This window comes from Dermacentor albipictus, chromosome 1 (assembly GCF_038994185.2).
Source record: "Dermacentor albipictus isolate Rhodes 1998 colony chromosome 1, USDA_Dalb.pri_finalv2, whole genome shotgun sequence".
NCBI lineage: Eukaryota > Metazoa > Arthropoda > Arachnida > Ixodida > Ixodidae > Dermacentor > Dermacentor albipictus.
The window spans coordinates 477,630,039-477,646,856 of record NC_091821.1 but is presented as its reverse complement, the minus strand read 5'-3'; the positions used below and the strand labels follow the sequence as shown (position 1 = coordinate 477,646,856).

At 46.6% G+C, this 16,818-nt stretch overlaps 1 protein-coding gene across 2 annotated transcripts in view; it reads left to right on the top strand.

The window, feature by feature from the left end:
* Positions 1-16,818, top strand: part of LOC139059553 (uncharacterized) — a 70,315-nt gene that overhangs the window by 24,498 nt on the left and 28,999 nt on the right. The window contains exons 1-2 of one of the 2 annotated variants that reach the window (XM_070537984.1): positions 6,316-6,417; positions 16,529-16,635. The exons of the other annotated variant lie outside the window; for it this stretch is intronic. Coding sequence (XP_070394085.1) covers positions 6,330-6,417; positions 16,529-16,635 — 195 coding nt within the window. The 5' untranslated portion in view covers positions 6,316-6,329. Of the gene's footprint in view, positions 1-6,315; positions 6,418-16,528; positions 16,636-16,818 lie in introns of those variants that run through there. 2 annotated transcript variants of the gene reach the window in all.

Here is a 16,818-nt window from a genome sequence, read left to right as displayed (position 1 = left end):
GTTCTGTGGCTGACTGAGCGGGTTTATAACAGTTGCATATAAAGCGCATGGCTTTTCTTTGCCCAATTTCAAGAGTTTTGACGTTATCTTTTGTGTAAGCGAACTAGGCTATGTTCGCATATTCCAGAGCTGGTCGGATGAACGTGACGTAAGCGAACTGTTTTTTATCACTTGTAGAGTGACGCAGAGCCCTCTTAAAGAACAATTAGGACATTGCTTTGCTGGTTATGCTCTGGACATGCGCAGTCCAATTTATGTCAGAAGTAATGCAGTCCCACTTAGGATATTCGTAATAGTCAAAGAGTACACATACTCAAGTTTTGATATCTTTATTCTTTTTATCGACATAGAGACTGTTTTGCCTAAATTAATCGCCACCTCCCCTTTGTTGCACCACTCTCATATCTCTCCTAAGGTAGTTTTCAGTTTTTTTGTGATCACTAGCGTCCTGTACTTTTGTGTACAGCACGCAGTCACCCCCGAATAGTCAAACTTTAACATCGGGTTCATTTGGAATGTCATTTATGTACAACAGAAACAAAAGCGGAGCTAAAACTGACACTTGAGGAACTCCTGAAAGAACGCGAACTTATTGCGAGGTGCGCTGATGAGCCTGCACAAACTGACAGAGGTCACAGAGATAAGTACATATCCACCGTATCACTGGTCCTTCATCAAATATGTTTATGAGTTTAACGTGAGGTTTAACATAGGATACTCGGCCAAAGGCCTTTGATACATGTAAGAAAATTGCGTCAATTTGTGACTGGATATTGAGGCATTGTGCAAAATCATGAATCATTTCGATCAGTTATGTAGCCGTCGCCAAGCCCCTATGAAATCTGTGTTGGTTTCGTTGAAATATGGTACTGGCTTCAACAAGGGTTGCCATGAATTTTAAGATAATCTGTTCCAATAATATACAATACGTGCATGTGAGGGATATGGGCCTAGCCGCAGGTGAAACGCTACCCGATTTATGCACTGAAATTATTTTTGCCACCTTCCGCTCAGCGGAAAGGCGACAATCGTCTAGTAATTTTTTATATCTTAAATAGATGGATTCCCTGATAGGCTCGGCAAATCGTTTCAAAAACATATTTGGAACTCCATCTCGTCCATCACATTTTTTCTCTTTAATGTTTAATAAGAGTGTGAGCCCTCACGCTTCGGATATTGTTGGAGAATCTATAAGTGTGTTTTCACATGCTCTTCATAGGGTAAGCCCAGTAGAGCCGTTACCATGCGTAAACAGTGACTGAAAGTCACTGTTGAAGAAGTCGGCACCTATTACATTAATGGATTTTGCCGTACTATTTGACCTTTGGGAGTTTATACATCACCAGAACTTGTGAGGATAAGTTTTAATGAACCCTTTCAGTGTGGTACTGTAGTAATATTGTTTATCATCCTTTATTTTACCTTTTAATGACTGAGTTAGATAAACGAGTACGATAGTGATGAATCTTACGTGTCTTGTCCGATTTTCTTAAGCGTATGATTTTACGTTTTCGGTGAATAGCATCGCGTGTAATAATGGATCATGTTGCTTAGTGCCTTTTCTTATGATGGGAATAAAATGATCAATGCAACGCCTGACATGGAGCCTTGCACTGCGCCCATATTTCATCAATGGTACTTGATTCATTCATAAACATATAAAAAATGTTCGCATATTCGCGAACGAGATATCTCATAATGGCTGCGTCATTTGCCTTACCAAATGACGTATCTGCGTTGCGTCACGTTTTATATTTGAGGGAACCGCAAAAGGCAGAGTGCAGAACACAAGTTTGTGGTCTGAAAATCCGTCCAGGATTTCAATATTTGTTATGGCTGAGGGAAAATAATCACTAACGAAAAGCAGATCCAGTGTCGAACTTGAGGAACCTTGGACCCGAGTAGGTGTGCGAACAAGTTGAATAAAATTGAATGTAAATATAATGTCTGAAAAAGTGAAATTACACAGAGGTCTTTAGGATTTCAGAGTTCCAGTTAAGCTCTGGAAAGTTGAACTCGCTGGCCATAATAATTTTCGTACAAGATGTGTGTCGATGCATGTAATCATATAGGGAATTCAGATAACCTGCTTCAACGTTTGGGGGCCTATAGACAGCGCCTATATGCACCATGAATTCATTTATATTTATTTTACACCAAAGGCTTTCAACATTCGGTACATCAGAGATAACCGTGAAAGAGAAACCATACCTCAACAATATAGCACCACCACCGCCTCTCGAAGTTCTACCCATGCGCAGAATTGCATAACCTGGCGAGACAACTTCATTATCTGAGACGTTTGGGTGCAGCCACTTTTCTGAAACAGTGACCACATTCGGATTTCCATCATCATCATTATCATCATACTCATCATCATCAGCCTGTTTTATGTCCACTGCAAGACGAAGGCCTCTCCCTGCTATCTCCAATTACCCCTGTCCTGCGTTAACCGATTCCAGCTAGCGCCCGCAAATTTCCTAATTTCATCGTTCCACCTAGTCTTCTGTCGTCCTCGATTGCGTTTCCCTTCTCTTGGTACCCATTCTGTAACCCTAATGGTCGAACGGTTATCTAACCTGCGCATTACATGACCTACCCAGCTCCATTTTCTTTCTCTTTATGTCAACTAGAATATCGTCTATACCCGTTTGCTCTATGATCCAAACCTCTCTCTTTCTGTCTCTTAGCGTTATGCCTAGCAATCTTCGTTCCATCGCTCTTTGCGCAGTCCCTAACTCGTTTTCAAGCTTCTTTTTCAGTCTCCAAATCTCTGTCCCATATGTCAGCACTGGTAAAATGCACTGATCGTGCACCTTCCTTTTCAATGATAATGGTAAGCTTCCAGTCAGGAGCTGGCAATGTCTGCCGTATGCCATCCAACCCATTCTTATTCTTCTGTGAATTTCCTTCTCACGATCAGGGTTCCCTGTGATTAATTGACCTAGGCAAACGTACTCCTTCACAAACTCTAGAGGCCGACTGGCGATTCTGAACTCTTGTTCCTTTACCCGGCTATTTATCATTATCTTTGTCTTCTGCACATTAATTTTCAAACCCACTCTTGCACTTACTCTGTTAAGGTCTTCAATCTTTTTTTTTTTGTAACTCGTCTGTATTGTTGCTGAATAGAACGATGTCATTGGCAAACCGAAGGTTGCTGAGATATTCGCCGTCGATCTTTACTCCTAAGCCTTTCCAGTTTAATAGCTTGAATACTTCTTCCAAGCACGCAGTGAATTCGGACTTAATGCAAGCAAAATCGCTTCCAGACATTACGCTTTGTTCACAAGGCTCCGTGCCTTCAAGTTTAGTAGCGTTATTTGCGGTGGCATCGCGTGATTCTGTGATTTGTGTTCGGTTGCTCATCGTTTTTCTGTTTAACTTTAACTATGTCATCACGCCGTGGGTCTCCCGCAAGAAGGCGCCCAGCTTTGCGAACCTTATCGTAGGTCAAAGTTACCTTTTCCTTCCGGTCGCGGTTTTCCTTCGTTCAATCCCATAGCTTTTTTCTGATGTCACGGACATTGCGCGAGAAATGTTCTCCGATTGAGTATCCACTATTCTTTAGTTTTGTGCAGTTCTGAAGAATTTTTTATTTATCTTTGTAGTCATGCAGATTGAAAATTACCGAGCTAGCGTAAGTCTCGTCATCTGGTTTTGGTCTACCAAGTCGATGAATTCTTTCTAACCCAGAAATGTCAACTTCAAGAATATCTTTCAGGATTTTACCAGCACCAGTGTCATGAAGCATTTCATAAGACTCTTCTTAAGGTTCACTCATGCCGTAAACAATAAGGCTAGATCAACGGCTCCTATTTTCAAGGTCGCCAACTTTCTTGGCAATAGTTTCAACGTACTGATCAACTTCGTGCACTTTCTTCACGCATACTGAGACCTGTGCTTCAAGCAAGGCAATTTGTTTTTGTTTTTTTGTCTAACGCGGATAGTTTGTGGTTACTGTTCTGGCCTTTATTTTTTTTTACTTCTTGGATGTCATATGCAACTGCTTTATTTCCTGAGCCTGGGTTAGACTTAATGTCACCACCCAGAAGCAATAAAGAAATGGCTGTGGCTTAGCTAAGGTTAAGCCCAGGATGCGAAGCATACTAGCCTTTATTTTAACGCGACAGCGTTAAGGAGCTCGTGTCGCAGAAAAGCCGGTGTCGTCGGTGTCGGCGTCTGCGGCGTTGGCCGTGAGCGATAAATCCCAACAGGCACTTCATGAATAAAAAACAACTTGCAAGATGGGCTGGGTGGGAATCGAACCAGGGTCTCCGGAGTGTGAGACGGAGATGTTATCACTGAGCCACGAGTTTTTTTCCTTTATTTCCAATGTGACAACACAAAACAGAGAAACCAACACAAAAATGTTAAAAGCGCCAACCAGTAGCTTGTTGACACGACATTGCTAAAAACGTTTTAATGACACTAGGTCATTAAGTACAGGATACCATGTTGGCTGTTCGTCCTGGGACTGGTACACATCTCGGATATAGGCAATGCTTTCAATGAAGTTTTCTCTTACCGATCTTACAATAGGATCTGCATGTCTGACAGCCATTCTTGTTTTCCCCATGCTATGCATGCTTAATACCATGAACATGTCATAGGACACACCCCCGTCATTGTACTGAGCCACGAGTTCGGTGCTTCAAAGCGGTACAAAAGCGCCTCTAGTGAACGCGGTGTTGCCTTAGAAACGAGCTGTTTCTAAGGCTCAGGCGTGCGTCGCTTGCTCAGGCGCACATTTCGTTGTCGCGCCGAACGCTGCGTTGCTCGACGCTTACCGCGTCCGATGCGGGGCGTGTAGTCGCTGCGCCGTAGCCCATTGTCTTGCACCCCTTGGCGGGTCAACGGGAACGCTATCGCGTTCCACTCTTCAAGGCGAAGCTTAAGCGTCCGCTTTGCAGCTGTTATGACGTCATATGGTAGCTACGCGGCCGCGCGCGGCGCAGCAAGGAAGAGCGTGGTTGTGCGGCTAGTATGCTTCGCATAAAAATCGTAAATTTCAACGTATCTCAAAAACAGTCGGTGGGCACGGCCGCACCAGCAGGCAAACATTATTGCTGCGAAAACACCTTCCATGGTGTCTGCTCACTTGGACAAGGAATGGAATTGTGACCATCATCCTGGCGTTGCTGCCGCGAAACCTGCCGAGAGCTGCTTGGCGCGGCTATTTATGCTGGTCGCTGACGTTGACGAGGGGTCTTGCCGATGTGACGATGAATGAGTAGCCCCGTTGGGAACATTGGTTCGGCGCTCGAGAACAGACGTCAGGTGAAGCGGCTGAGCGATCCGACCGTCGTCACGGACCGGGAAAAGCACCACCGGTGTGTCGCGTGTCGTCGATCCAGACGACAGCAGCAAGCCAGCAAATACCTGGGCAAGGAACAGAAACGGGTGTGCGACCATCACCCTGGCGTTGCTGCCGCACCCACGTAAAACATGATACACAAACACCAGCCACGCATTGTATCAACTACGTCAATTTCTTATCGAACATACTCCGCATTACGAGAATATTGTCGTGTCATATATTTTTTTTATGTTTCCCAGTACCGAAAGTTTCTGACCGCTGTCAAACATTCCCCAGTGAACGCAACTTTTTTTTTTGCACAGGCCAGAACTTCAACTCTATTCATTTTTGCTTCCTTTCTAGATACGTGCCTTTATTATTCTAAGTATTTTTCTTTTTTTTCATCTGAAGTGTTTCCTTCTAGTATTGTTCTACTGTATCATTCATTGCCGGCTCCGTACTGGGTAAGTTCCATTTATTACGAGTAAGCCAACACAGCTGTCCTCCATGTGCACTCGTACCGGGAAGTCTGCGAAATGCGACGCAGGAGGTAGTGTCTCAGCAAAAAATCCCCCGTCCCCCTCGCGTTTTCCCGCTCTGGGCATCACAGAAGTCCTGTCATAATCGTGTTCTTTTAACTTGCTTTCTATTTGCTGGGCCAAAAGCTCCATCTTGCCGCTTATCTCCAGCCCAAATGATCATACACTGGACTGCTATAATAATATATAGCGCTTGCTACAGATTCATTTTTCACCTCAGCTGAGGACACAACATTGTTCTTTTTTTTTGTCAGAGCGCTATCGTCAGGTTTTTCTTTATTATTATTTTAATTCGGCTGTCTCAAGAGCAAAAGGCCTGCTGTATTCAGTTGTTTTTGTTGCCGTGGAAATCGCCATTTTCCACACCCAGTGTGCTGTCTTCAGAGTGTATATGACTGATGCTTCACAGTCACTGCTACTCTTCCTTGGACGATAAAATATAGTGCTAAATAAGCGCAAGTGACGATAAAATGAATGCAGGACACCTGACAATGCTTTTGAGTGGCAGCATTTTCATCATTTGTCTGAGCTTTGGCAATGTGCGATGCGGAAAACTTGCTGTATGTGGAAAAAGCCCAGGTAAGTGATCATTCGTTGCGTGTTTCTTGTTGCCAGAGCATGACCGTGCCATGTTTAGCAGCGTCCGTCTTGTATCGCCACCGAGGGATAACTTGGATTCTCCGAACCATATAATGCGTACATAACAAAACTCGATTTCATCTACCGACCCGTCGAAAGAACAAGCCGTGCGGCAAACTGTATCAACCCCACTAAATTATTTGGGTCATATGTTAGCCTTAGAGCCGTTCGGAGTTACGTGGGGAAAGACCATACATGTAGCGACAAAATTAGGATAGCAATTTGGATGAGTTAGTCATTATGTGAATGCAACGCAAAGCCCTTCAGCACTTCTGACGATGTTATCACTTGTGATTATCATTACCTCTCATTAATGCTTAGCAGCTGCTGCATCGCGCGTCTCATTCGCGCATCTGAAGTCTGCGTGCACCAGACGTTCACGGACTTCGTTTCAGTGAGAACTTTTCGAGAGAGAACCATTACCGCATACAATAAGGAATAGTTTATTTTTATTGTGCAGCGTTACAGTTCAGGTAAGGATACACAATTCACAATCTCTGTAATGTTATTCAGTGTAAGCTTAGAAGAAGTATTAAAGCTATTAGACTGGGAAGGCTTAGGAATGAGAATCAACGGCGAATATCTCAATGACATTCGGTTTGCAGATGACATTGTCCTGCTCAGTAACACTGGGGATGAATTGCAAAAGGTGACTGAGGACCTTAACCGGCAATGCTTAGGGGTAAGGTTAAATATTATTAAGCACAAGACAAAGGCAACGTTTATTTAATAGCCTGGCAAGGCAAAAATAATTGATGATGGGCAGCTAGCCTCTGGAAAAAATGCAGGAGTATGTTCATCTTGGTCTATTGCTTACAGAGGTCCCTGATCATGAACAAGGCGTTTGCAGAAGAATAAATAGAAATGGGTTAATGTTCATTCGCAGGTATTATTAAATCCGCAGTGAGAGCTTACCACTGTCAGTGAAATGAAAAATGTGCAATAATTGCATTCTGCCGGCGCTAACATGTGGGACGAACGCTTGGAGGTTAACAAAGAACCTAAGAACAAGGACCGCGGTAAATCCGATGGAACGAAAAATGTTAGGCGTAACGTCAAGAGACAGGAGGTGAGCGGTGTGGATCAAATAGCAAACGGGGATAGCTGAAATTATAGTTCACATTAAGAGAAAAAAAATGTGCACAACGATTACGACACTTCCTAATGCGAAATTTGAGCGCAGACGTGTGTTCATTTCGCGATATATTGAGGCAAGGAATTTGAGACCGCCATCACGGCACCGACTGGCAGTGGGCCAGTGCCACCAGCGCCTTCGCAGAGGGGGGGGGGGGGGGCAGTATGGGAACGCTGGCATGATGAGCGGCGACGGAGCCAGCTGTGGATTGATTGATTGATTGAAAACTTTATTATTCCACCGAGCTGGGGTGCCCGCCTCTTAACCTACACGTAGGTAGGGGGGGGGGGAGGACGAAGCAGTCCCCGCGCGTTGAGGACGGTGAGTCTTCACGGCCTCAACGGCCAGGCGGATTGCTAGACGCTGGTCGTCTTCAGCCTCGATCTGGAGCAAGGCCTCCCAGGCTTCTCTGGTGTCAATGTTTTCCTTGGCCCCTGGGGAGCCAGCACACTCCCATATTATATGGTCTAGCATACCTTGTTGCTTACAAATTTTGCAGAGGGCGTCGTTATAGTCCTTCGTTTGTGTTAAGTAGATCCAATGGGGTGATGTATATTTGTTTCCCTGGAGGCGTCGCCAAATGCGAGCGTCCTCCAGAGAGAGAGACCGATACGGAGGCGGAAAGATTCTTCTTTCGGTTTTGTAATGATCGATAATTTCCCTACATGTGGTGATGCTATCTTTTATCCCTGGAACTGGCTGCTCTAGAGTTGCCCGGTGGTATAGTGCTCGGGCGAGCTCGTGAACGGCTTCGTTGCCTGGGACTTCTTCATGGGTCGGCACCCAAATAAAGGTTATGACTCTCCTGGGAGGGTTCTTCAGTAGAATGTGGAGGGCTTCTTCCGAGATTCTCCCTTGGTTAAAATTTCGGATAGCTAATTTGTTATCGCATAATATTACTCCCGCTTTTGTACCCGCACAAGCGAGCGCTACTGCAACCTCCTCGGCGGTACAGGCGTCCCTCGTGAACGTGGAGCACGCTAGCTTAACGCACCCGTCGCCATCAACCACCGCCGATACCGCAGCCTCGCCTCTGCCGCAAGCGGCGTCCACGTACGCTACCTTATGCGCTGGTGTGTTTTTAAGTTTATTTACTAGAGCCTTAGCCCTGTGAGCTCTCCTCTCTTTGTTGTAAATAGGATGCATATTTTTAGGTAGGGGGGGGGGGCGATTCGGAAGCGTTTACGCACGTCCAACGGAATGCCTTTCTTGTCAATCGGGGCACCCCTGTCACATTGGATTCCTACCCATTCCATGATTTTTCTCCCTGTTTTAGACTGGCCTAATCTTTCCAATTGAGACACTCGTACTGTCTCAGTGAGCTCAACTAGCGTGTTGTGTACCCCCATATTGAGGAGGAGGTCTGTAGAGGTCGAGTCTGGGAGGCCTAGGGCTCTCTTAACGCTCTTCTTAGTGATCGCATCTATTTTCTCCTTTTCTTCTCGTTTAAACACAAGATACGGTGTGGCATACGCTATACCGCTGGTAATGAACGCTTGCATGAGTCTGAGGAGGCTGTTCTCTTTGAGGCCACTGCCTTTGAGTGGAATTCTCCTAAAGATCCCCGTGACCTGCGCCGCATATCCTTCAAGCTTTTTAATTGTCGTGAGGTTGCATCCATTTCTCTGGATATACATGCCCAGAATTCTGATTTCCTCCACTTTGGGAACCTCATTTCCGTTTACGAAAACATTGATGGGTCTGCTGCTCCCAGCGTGTCCCCTTTGATGGTTTGGCTCAATGATTAACAGCTCCGATTTTTGTGGCGAGCACGCAAAGCCTCCGCTGGCCGCGTACTCTTCCACCATATTCGCCGCTATCTGTATTTTAAGTTCGATGGCTGCGTCACTCCCACTGTTCACCCAGATGTTGATGTCATTCGCGTACATGCTAAATTTAATCGATTTAATCTTATTGAGTTCCGCCGGGAGACCCCTCATCGCTATGTTGAATAGGAAGGGTGATAGCGCCGACCCTTGCGGGGTCCCCTTGCCCCCAAGTGTGACGGGAGGGGATTTTAGAGCTGTGGAATACGACGATGACGAACGCCCGTAACACGAGCTCGTTTGCGCGGTTACGCCGAAGGACGCCGACGCTCAACCCAGGAACGGGTGCTTAATAAGGGCTGCGCTCTAAGATGCAGCTAGGCAGACCATGTAATGCATGGAGGGAGGAAAAGAAATTCGCAGTTCCGCCCGAAAGGCGAAGCATCGATTGAGATAGCAAATTAGTAAATAGCTGTACGAAGTAACGATAGTAGTTCTATCGGCAGTTTAAACTTGTAAACGTTCGCTTACTAACTAAATTAACAATGATATAAGGTGTAAGCATGACTCAATGAGGACGTAGAAGGAAACAGACACACAGAGACAGCGTTGTCTTTGTGTGTCTGCTTCTTTCTACGTCCTTGTTAAGTAACGCTTACACATTGTATCATGGATTCAACCAACTAGCCCGTCAACGTGTTTTAACTAAATTAACGAGCACGGTGTCATGCGCAGACAGGCAAACATGAACACATCTCGCTCGATGAGCGCGGAAACTCGCTGTGAAAATTCTGTAGTGAAGAATCACGGTAGCAGCAAGCGAATTGACTTTAATGCATCTCCCGCTTCAGCGCGAACGAAACGTCGAAAGCACAGTGCATACGAAGCTACCGGCACTACGCGCTCTCTGCAAACATCGCAGATCGCTTTGAAGATGAGGCCTGCGCAGGCACGCACTTTGGTCGCGCCGCAGATCGTTTTCGTTGAAGACACACGAGCGCCGGCAACGGGTCCCTACGGCGTCCGCCAAAGCGTCTACTACGGCGTCCGCGATTCGCGTGGTGGTGGTAAAAAAAAACTTTATTAATTATTGAGAGGGAAGAGGGGAGTAAGGAAAAGGGTAGGGTAGGAGGGAAGCGGTTGGGTGGGTCCATTCTAGGACGCCTATTTCAGGGCACCAGTGATCCTGGCTACTCTCTCCGCCTGGTCCAAGAGGCCCATTTGGGCCCCCGGCCCCGGCCGGGCGAGGAAGATCTCCCACGGCTCCCTATTGTAGGCAATTTCGATGGGGGCGAAATGCGAAAACACCCGTGTACTTAGATTTAGGTGCACGTTAAAGAACCCCAGGTGGTCAAAATTTCCGGAGTCCCCCACTACGGCGTGCCTCATAATCAGAAGTCCAAAAACAAGAAAGGGGCTCACAGATGGAATAGCACACTGTGGTATAAAATTTTGTATTTTGTATAAAATTTTATGTATGTATGGGGCGGGGCGGGGCTTGAGCCCCGCCCCGCCCGAAGATCACAAGAACAACAACGCCTCTTCTTACTACTAAATTCTCAAACGCACTCCCAAACGTGAATAACATCCTAAGTAAATACTACCCGATTCTCACCAGCAACCAGAAACTTAAGATTTTTCCCGACCCTCCCAGAGTGGCCTACAGACGCAACACTAATTTTAAAGTTGTTCTTGTGCACGCCAAACTACAGAAAAAGAAGAAGTTGGGAACCAATCCCTGTGGTCGCCCCAGGTGCTCTACATGCAAACACATTCAATCCACTACTACAGTAAAAAGTACAGCGTCGAATTACACACACAAGGTAACTTCGGCTTTCACCTGCACATCAAGCAATGTAGTCTACTGTCTAGAATGCGCCGCTTGTAGCAAACAATACATAGGTGAGACCGGACAACAAATCAATACAAGACTCAATGGTCACCGCGCGGACACAAAACACAATTTACCCAAAGCAGTAGCCAGCCACTTTAATGAACATGGACATATGTTTGACAAAGCAAGGCTCTATATACTACAAACAAATTTCCGTTCCCCTCGCGAAAGGAAGTACACGGAATCATACCTCATACACAAGTTTAATTGCCTACACCCGACAGGAATTAATTTGGCACGCGGCAACTTGGAATCTTTAAAAGCTGTAACTTAAATCTGAAACTCTCATATCATCAACCAATACACAAAACACATTAGGCCACCAGCCAACTTTAATTCTTAACCTCACCTACTCTTCCATTTCGGAAAAAAAAAATTTCCTGCCTACTACTCAGTTTAATGTACTCTTTCAGGATTTTACGTCTATACCAACTGTACGATCCCCTTCTTCCATGTACACTTGCCCCCGCCCGCTTCTGCACGCGTCACCCTCCTGTTTGCTCTACCGATTTCGCCCCCCCCCTTCCCCCTGCCCCCTTTTTTAGTCTTTTTTTTTAAACCCCGTCGACAACACATTCCGAAGTCAATATGCCTTTTTAAGCGCCTCAACCCAGAGTATCGCCTTCTGGATGCCGCCGTAACGACACCTACGTTAAGCGCGTGGGGCAGTGCCCCTTGAAAGACCATGCCGCTGCCTTTCAGTCACCTCACACATTGCACCGCAGACTCCTCGTCGCCACCTTGACTATTTCAAAATTACTCGACCTATTGCTTGACCGGCCGTTCTAATGCCTCAAAAACATGCCGCCAACGACTCCCCCTGAATACCTCCTAACCTTTGGCATCCCCAACACGCTCCCAAGCCCCCGTATTTCTTAAAGATTTCATTTTTCTCTTTCTTTTTCTTTCACCCCCCCCCCTTTGTTGTGTCTTGGTACGGCCTTGGCTCCCCCTCCTTTTTTCCCCTTTTTTCCCTTTTTTTCTGCTTCTATTTCTTTTCTTTCCTCCCCGCGTGCCCACTCTCACACTCTTGTCCCCTCGTCTTGAGAATGAGGCTCACAGACGTCGGACGACAGCGCCTGTTCCCTCTTGTTCTCTCTCTTTAAAACCAGCCGCCAGCGACAACACCCGCACGTGACGTCACTGCACTAACCCTTTAAAACTAACACGCCGAGGATGACGAGGCCGCCTTTGACGAAGATAGGTCCACCTATCGAAACGTTGGCCAGCCTGTCTGAGGTACTTCATCCCTGTTCTCATAATCAGAAAGTGGTTTTGGCACGTAAAACCCCATATATTATTATTATTATTATTATTATTATTATTATTATTATTATTGTAGGTAAGCATCTCAGGCGAGTTCGCTTCTCGTGGTCTTTTTGTACATCCCCACGTCACATGTGGCAGCGACGGCCACGCACCGCACCATGGACAAGCGCTGGCATGTAGTGTGGGATTCATGTGGTGTGCTCTTCCCAAGTGGGGATAGGTGTGTGTCTGTATTCGTCTGTATGCGCGGGCTTGTTTTACTCCCAGTTGCCGATGCGGGGGGGGGAGGGGGCAAGGCGCTCTCTCGTGCGACGTTGGTGTTCGAGGATGTCTCGGACTGTAAGTAGACTATCTTGGAAAGGGCTGTGGGCGATTCGCGTGGCCAACGCAGTAGAAGCCGCCGCGATTGTCTCCACTCTGTACAGGACGGTGGGCGACGAGGACAACGAGGCACCGTAGCAGCGGCCGGAGAAGAACACCCCTCCTCCCTCGCCTCACCTCGCTGCCTCACGTGCCACAGGACAGGGCACGCACCCGGGCCGCGTTCCTCGCTCGCGCACGCGAGATTGAACCGCGTTCGCCGGCTCACCCTCACACGCCTTCAGTCATACGGAACCTCACGGCGACGGCGACGGCAAAAATGCGCCTGGAGTGTCCATATTGTCACGTGGTCGTGACGTCAAAGAACACAGTAGCAATACTGTGAAAGGCGAAACTAGCTTTTATTGGGCGAACCTGTGCCCAAAAAACAGGCTACACTTAAAGCACAACGAGAGCGGCGAACACAGTCGGCGATCGTCGAAAATCTGATCAATGGGTCAAGCGCGTCGGCTTTTATACATCAAGCGTCTAATGTTCCAGCCTAATCGTAGGGACCCGCGTTCCTTCCACAAAGTTCTACACCATTCGCGTCAAGCGATGAAATCAGATAACAAAAGGTTAGGCGACCACAGACATCGTATAGAAGCATCGATAACTTTCCAGAAACAGGCGCGTCCCGCGCTGTGCGATAGCATTTGTTAGGCGGCGAAACGTGGTCGTCCGATAAAGATAAGTGCACGTGTCAATATAATTGGCATTACGTCATGCCGACGGCCTTGGGAAGCAAACGATCTGTGACTCCAGTCCCTTTGTACAATGCATTGTCTCCTTTACTAGATGCCTGCGGAATGGCTCGCGCTCCCAGTGGGACGGGCCTACCCTCCGTTGTGAACAAGAGTCGCAAGGTGGCGTTAGTGACCGACACTATCATTAGCTCATCACTTATGGAAGCGAGATCAGGGTGCCTTAGAATTAACGCGCACTTATAAAGCGAGATATAAGAAGGGAGAAGAAGCATGTGCTTGCTGCGCTAAAGCTAGGGAAATGATGGAGCATGTTTCATTAGAATGTGAAGATATCTGCCCAGTGGTCGATTTAGGAATCACTGGCCTCGTTGGAGCCCGTGGGTTCAGCGGGAGCAAGGGGAAAGTAAACATTTCCGCAATAGAGATTAGTAAGAGGCGATTGGAATATTGGTGCAAGAAATGTAGGGAAATGACAAACAACGGAGGCGTACAAAAACAAAGTTCAAAATAGGGGTTCAGAAACTTTGGTTATGGGAATTCATCATGGTTTCTTTTTTCTCTTTTCTTTTTAATAGAGGTAGTACATTAGGCAATAAAATAACAAGAACTTGGCGGCGCAATCCACCGCCCTTTTCCAAAGGGGACGATCATAACATCCATCCACCCAGCCATCTGTCCATCTTAACGGGAGGCCGGCGGTGGCGACCAAACTCTATGGTGGCGACACGGCCGCCTCGATCACGCGCGCACGGCGGAGCAAGCCCCGCCGTGCGCAAGGCGGCCGTGTTGGCGACGGCTGGTGACCCAGCGCACTGTGTTTACGTGGTCGGTACCGCGCTGAAGCCATGGTCGGCACAATCCTTTTGGTATGCATTTTAAAGGTTGGTTGTCTGGCACTACAATATCTGTCACCTGTAATGCCTGCAAACGTACGCTCAGCTATGATGAAGGTTACTGGCCTTCAAGATCGGCGCGCACGCCTGAGGAAGATTTCAGAAGCCACATGAGATAGTGCACAGTGATTCCACCGGCGACATGGGGCGCTCGCGCCGACACTAGTGGAGAGGAGAAAGGGGAAAGGTGTTAGCAGCTGGCTTTGCGCTCATGCGGTAGGCATCTAGTAAAGGCTCAGTGCATTGCTCAGTGCCAGCCCAACACCTGACCTCTTGCGTCGAGATCACGGAGCAAGAATCGAAATTTGCCGTGATGTTTGGTGCTCGGTAGTTGGTTCTTTATTCTATGTGTAGTTTTTAATCGATACGTACTTGGTCGGCAGCTGCTCGGCTGCTCTGCCTGCATCTCTGGTCACGTGTTGATACGACACTCTTGTCTTCAATCGCATTGCGCGATGCTCCCTCCTATCTTTTTCCTTCTTCCATGATCCAATGCGTAGAGCAGGTACACGGTGGACCATAAGAGTTAAAGAATGGGTGCCAAGCTAACGGAAGCGCAGTCGAGGATGGCAGAAAACTGGGTTGGGTGATTAAATTATAATTTGCAGGTGCAAGTCGGAATCAGTTAACGCAAGACAGGGGCCATTGGAAATCGGTGGAAGAGGCCTATGCCCTGAACTAGACATATAAATAGGCTGATGATGATGATAATTTAAGCGAGAGCCACACATCAACGTGCTACGTACTATTTTAATGCTTTAGCATTTTAGGGTACTTCACACACTACACAATTAATACGAGGGCTGTGTATGTATGTATGTATGTATGTATGTATGTATGTATGTATGTATGTGTGTGTATGTGTGTATTATGTATGTATGTATGTAACTTTGTTTACTTGCTTGTTTGTTTCTAGCTGTTTTCTCACCTACCTGGGTCACTGGTAGTCCGTGGTCGAATGGGTAGCGCATCGCGCTACTTCGCTGAGAAGGTTCGAAACCAACTATGCGATCAACTTGGGTCACTGAGTATGTGGCAATGTGTACATACGTGCCGCCCTTCAACGAACCCCTTTCACGTCGATATGGGTCAATGTAAGAGGCGGGACCGGGTAGGTACCACTCTCTGAAGAAACAATTTGACAATCGTGCACTGGGTGTGTGCCACACAGTCTTCGTTCATCTTCAGTCAACCTCTTTGATGCCTAGTCGGGTCATTGGGTATGGGCCAGTAGGTGAGCTCTTCAATGAACGTCTTTAGCGTCAACTTGGCTAACTATAGGTACGGACCACCGGGAATGTGCCACTGCACAAGGAAAAAAGGGTCCCTTAAGTTTCTCCGATGCTGAGCTGAATCGAAACCACGTCGACAAGGGTTCCTTAAGGAAAGCAATCCGACGAACGAGCAGGCTGCGCCACAAATTACATATGCTACCAGGTAGCATATGTGGGTTTATTGACCAGCTGCCTTCACCCGAAAAGATCACGTTCTCGTGACGCCTGCGGCAAAAAAGACGTTCCACGTCCGCCGCCAAGGTCTGTGAGTAGGGGCGCTGGCTAACACTCCCAGGGTTCTACTACTACACATAAATACCCAAGAAAGTGGATGGGGAAACGCCGCCGCGGTAGCTCAATTGGTAGAGCATCGCACGCGACATGCGAAGGTTGTGGGTTCGGTTCCCACCTGCGGCAAGTTGTTTTTTCATCCACTTTAATTTCCATTCATTTATCATTACTTTATTTCATTTATTAAGCACATGCAATTTCCCTTTGTTGTCCTTGGTGTCAGTGTTTGTTGGCTTTCCATCATATGACTAATATATATATATATATATATATATATATATATATATATATATATATATATATATATATATATATATATATACACAAAATTTAATGACATACGGCGCCTAACCATATATTGTAGGAATTTTTCGGGATGTGGGGGAAAGGTGGTATTGAAAAATAGGACAGTTTCAATCTGCGACCTTATGCTGCCATTTCATTCTTGTCATCCTGAGACAGGTATCAAGACAGCATCGAGAAGCGCTGCACTTGCGAGCAAAATTATACAGAAGTGTGCGAGGAAACTTGTTCGTCGTTTCACCTTGCCCACGTCCGTCGTAATAAAGGTAATGAATGCACTTACACGACAACAATAAAGTTGGCTGTAAGACTAGGTTGGCCCGAGGTGTATATATAATCCCTCTTCCGTGTAATGAAAACTTAAGTTTATAGGGACTGCGCTATCCCGTTCTCTTCTGTCGTATTTGTCCTGCCTTCTTGATGTATTTTCCAGCATGAACCACCAAAAC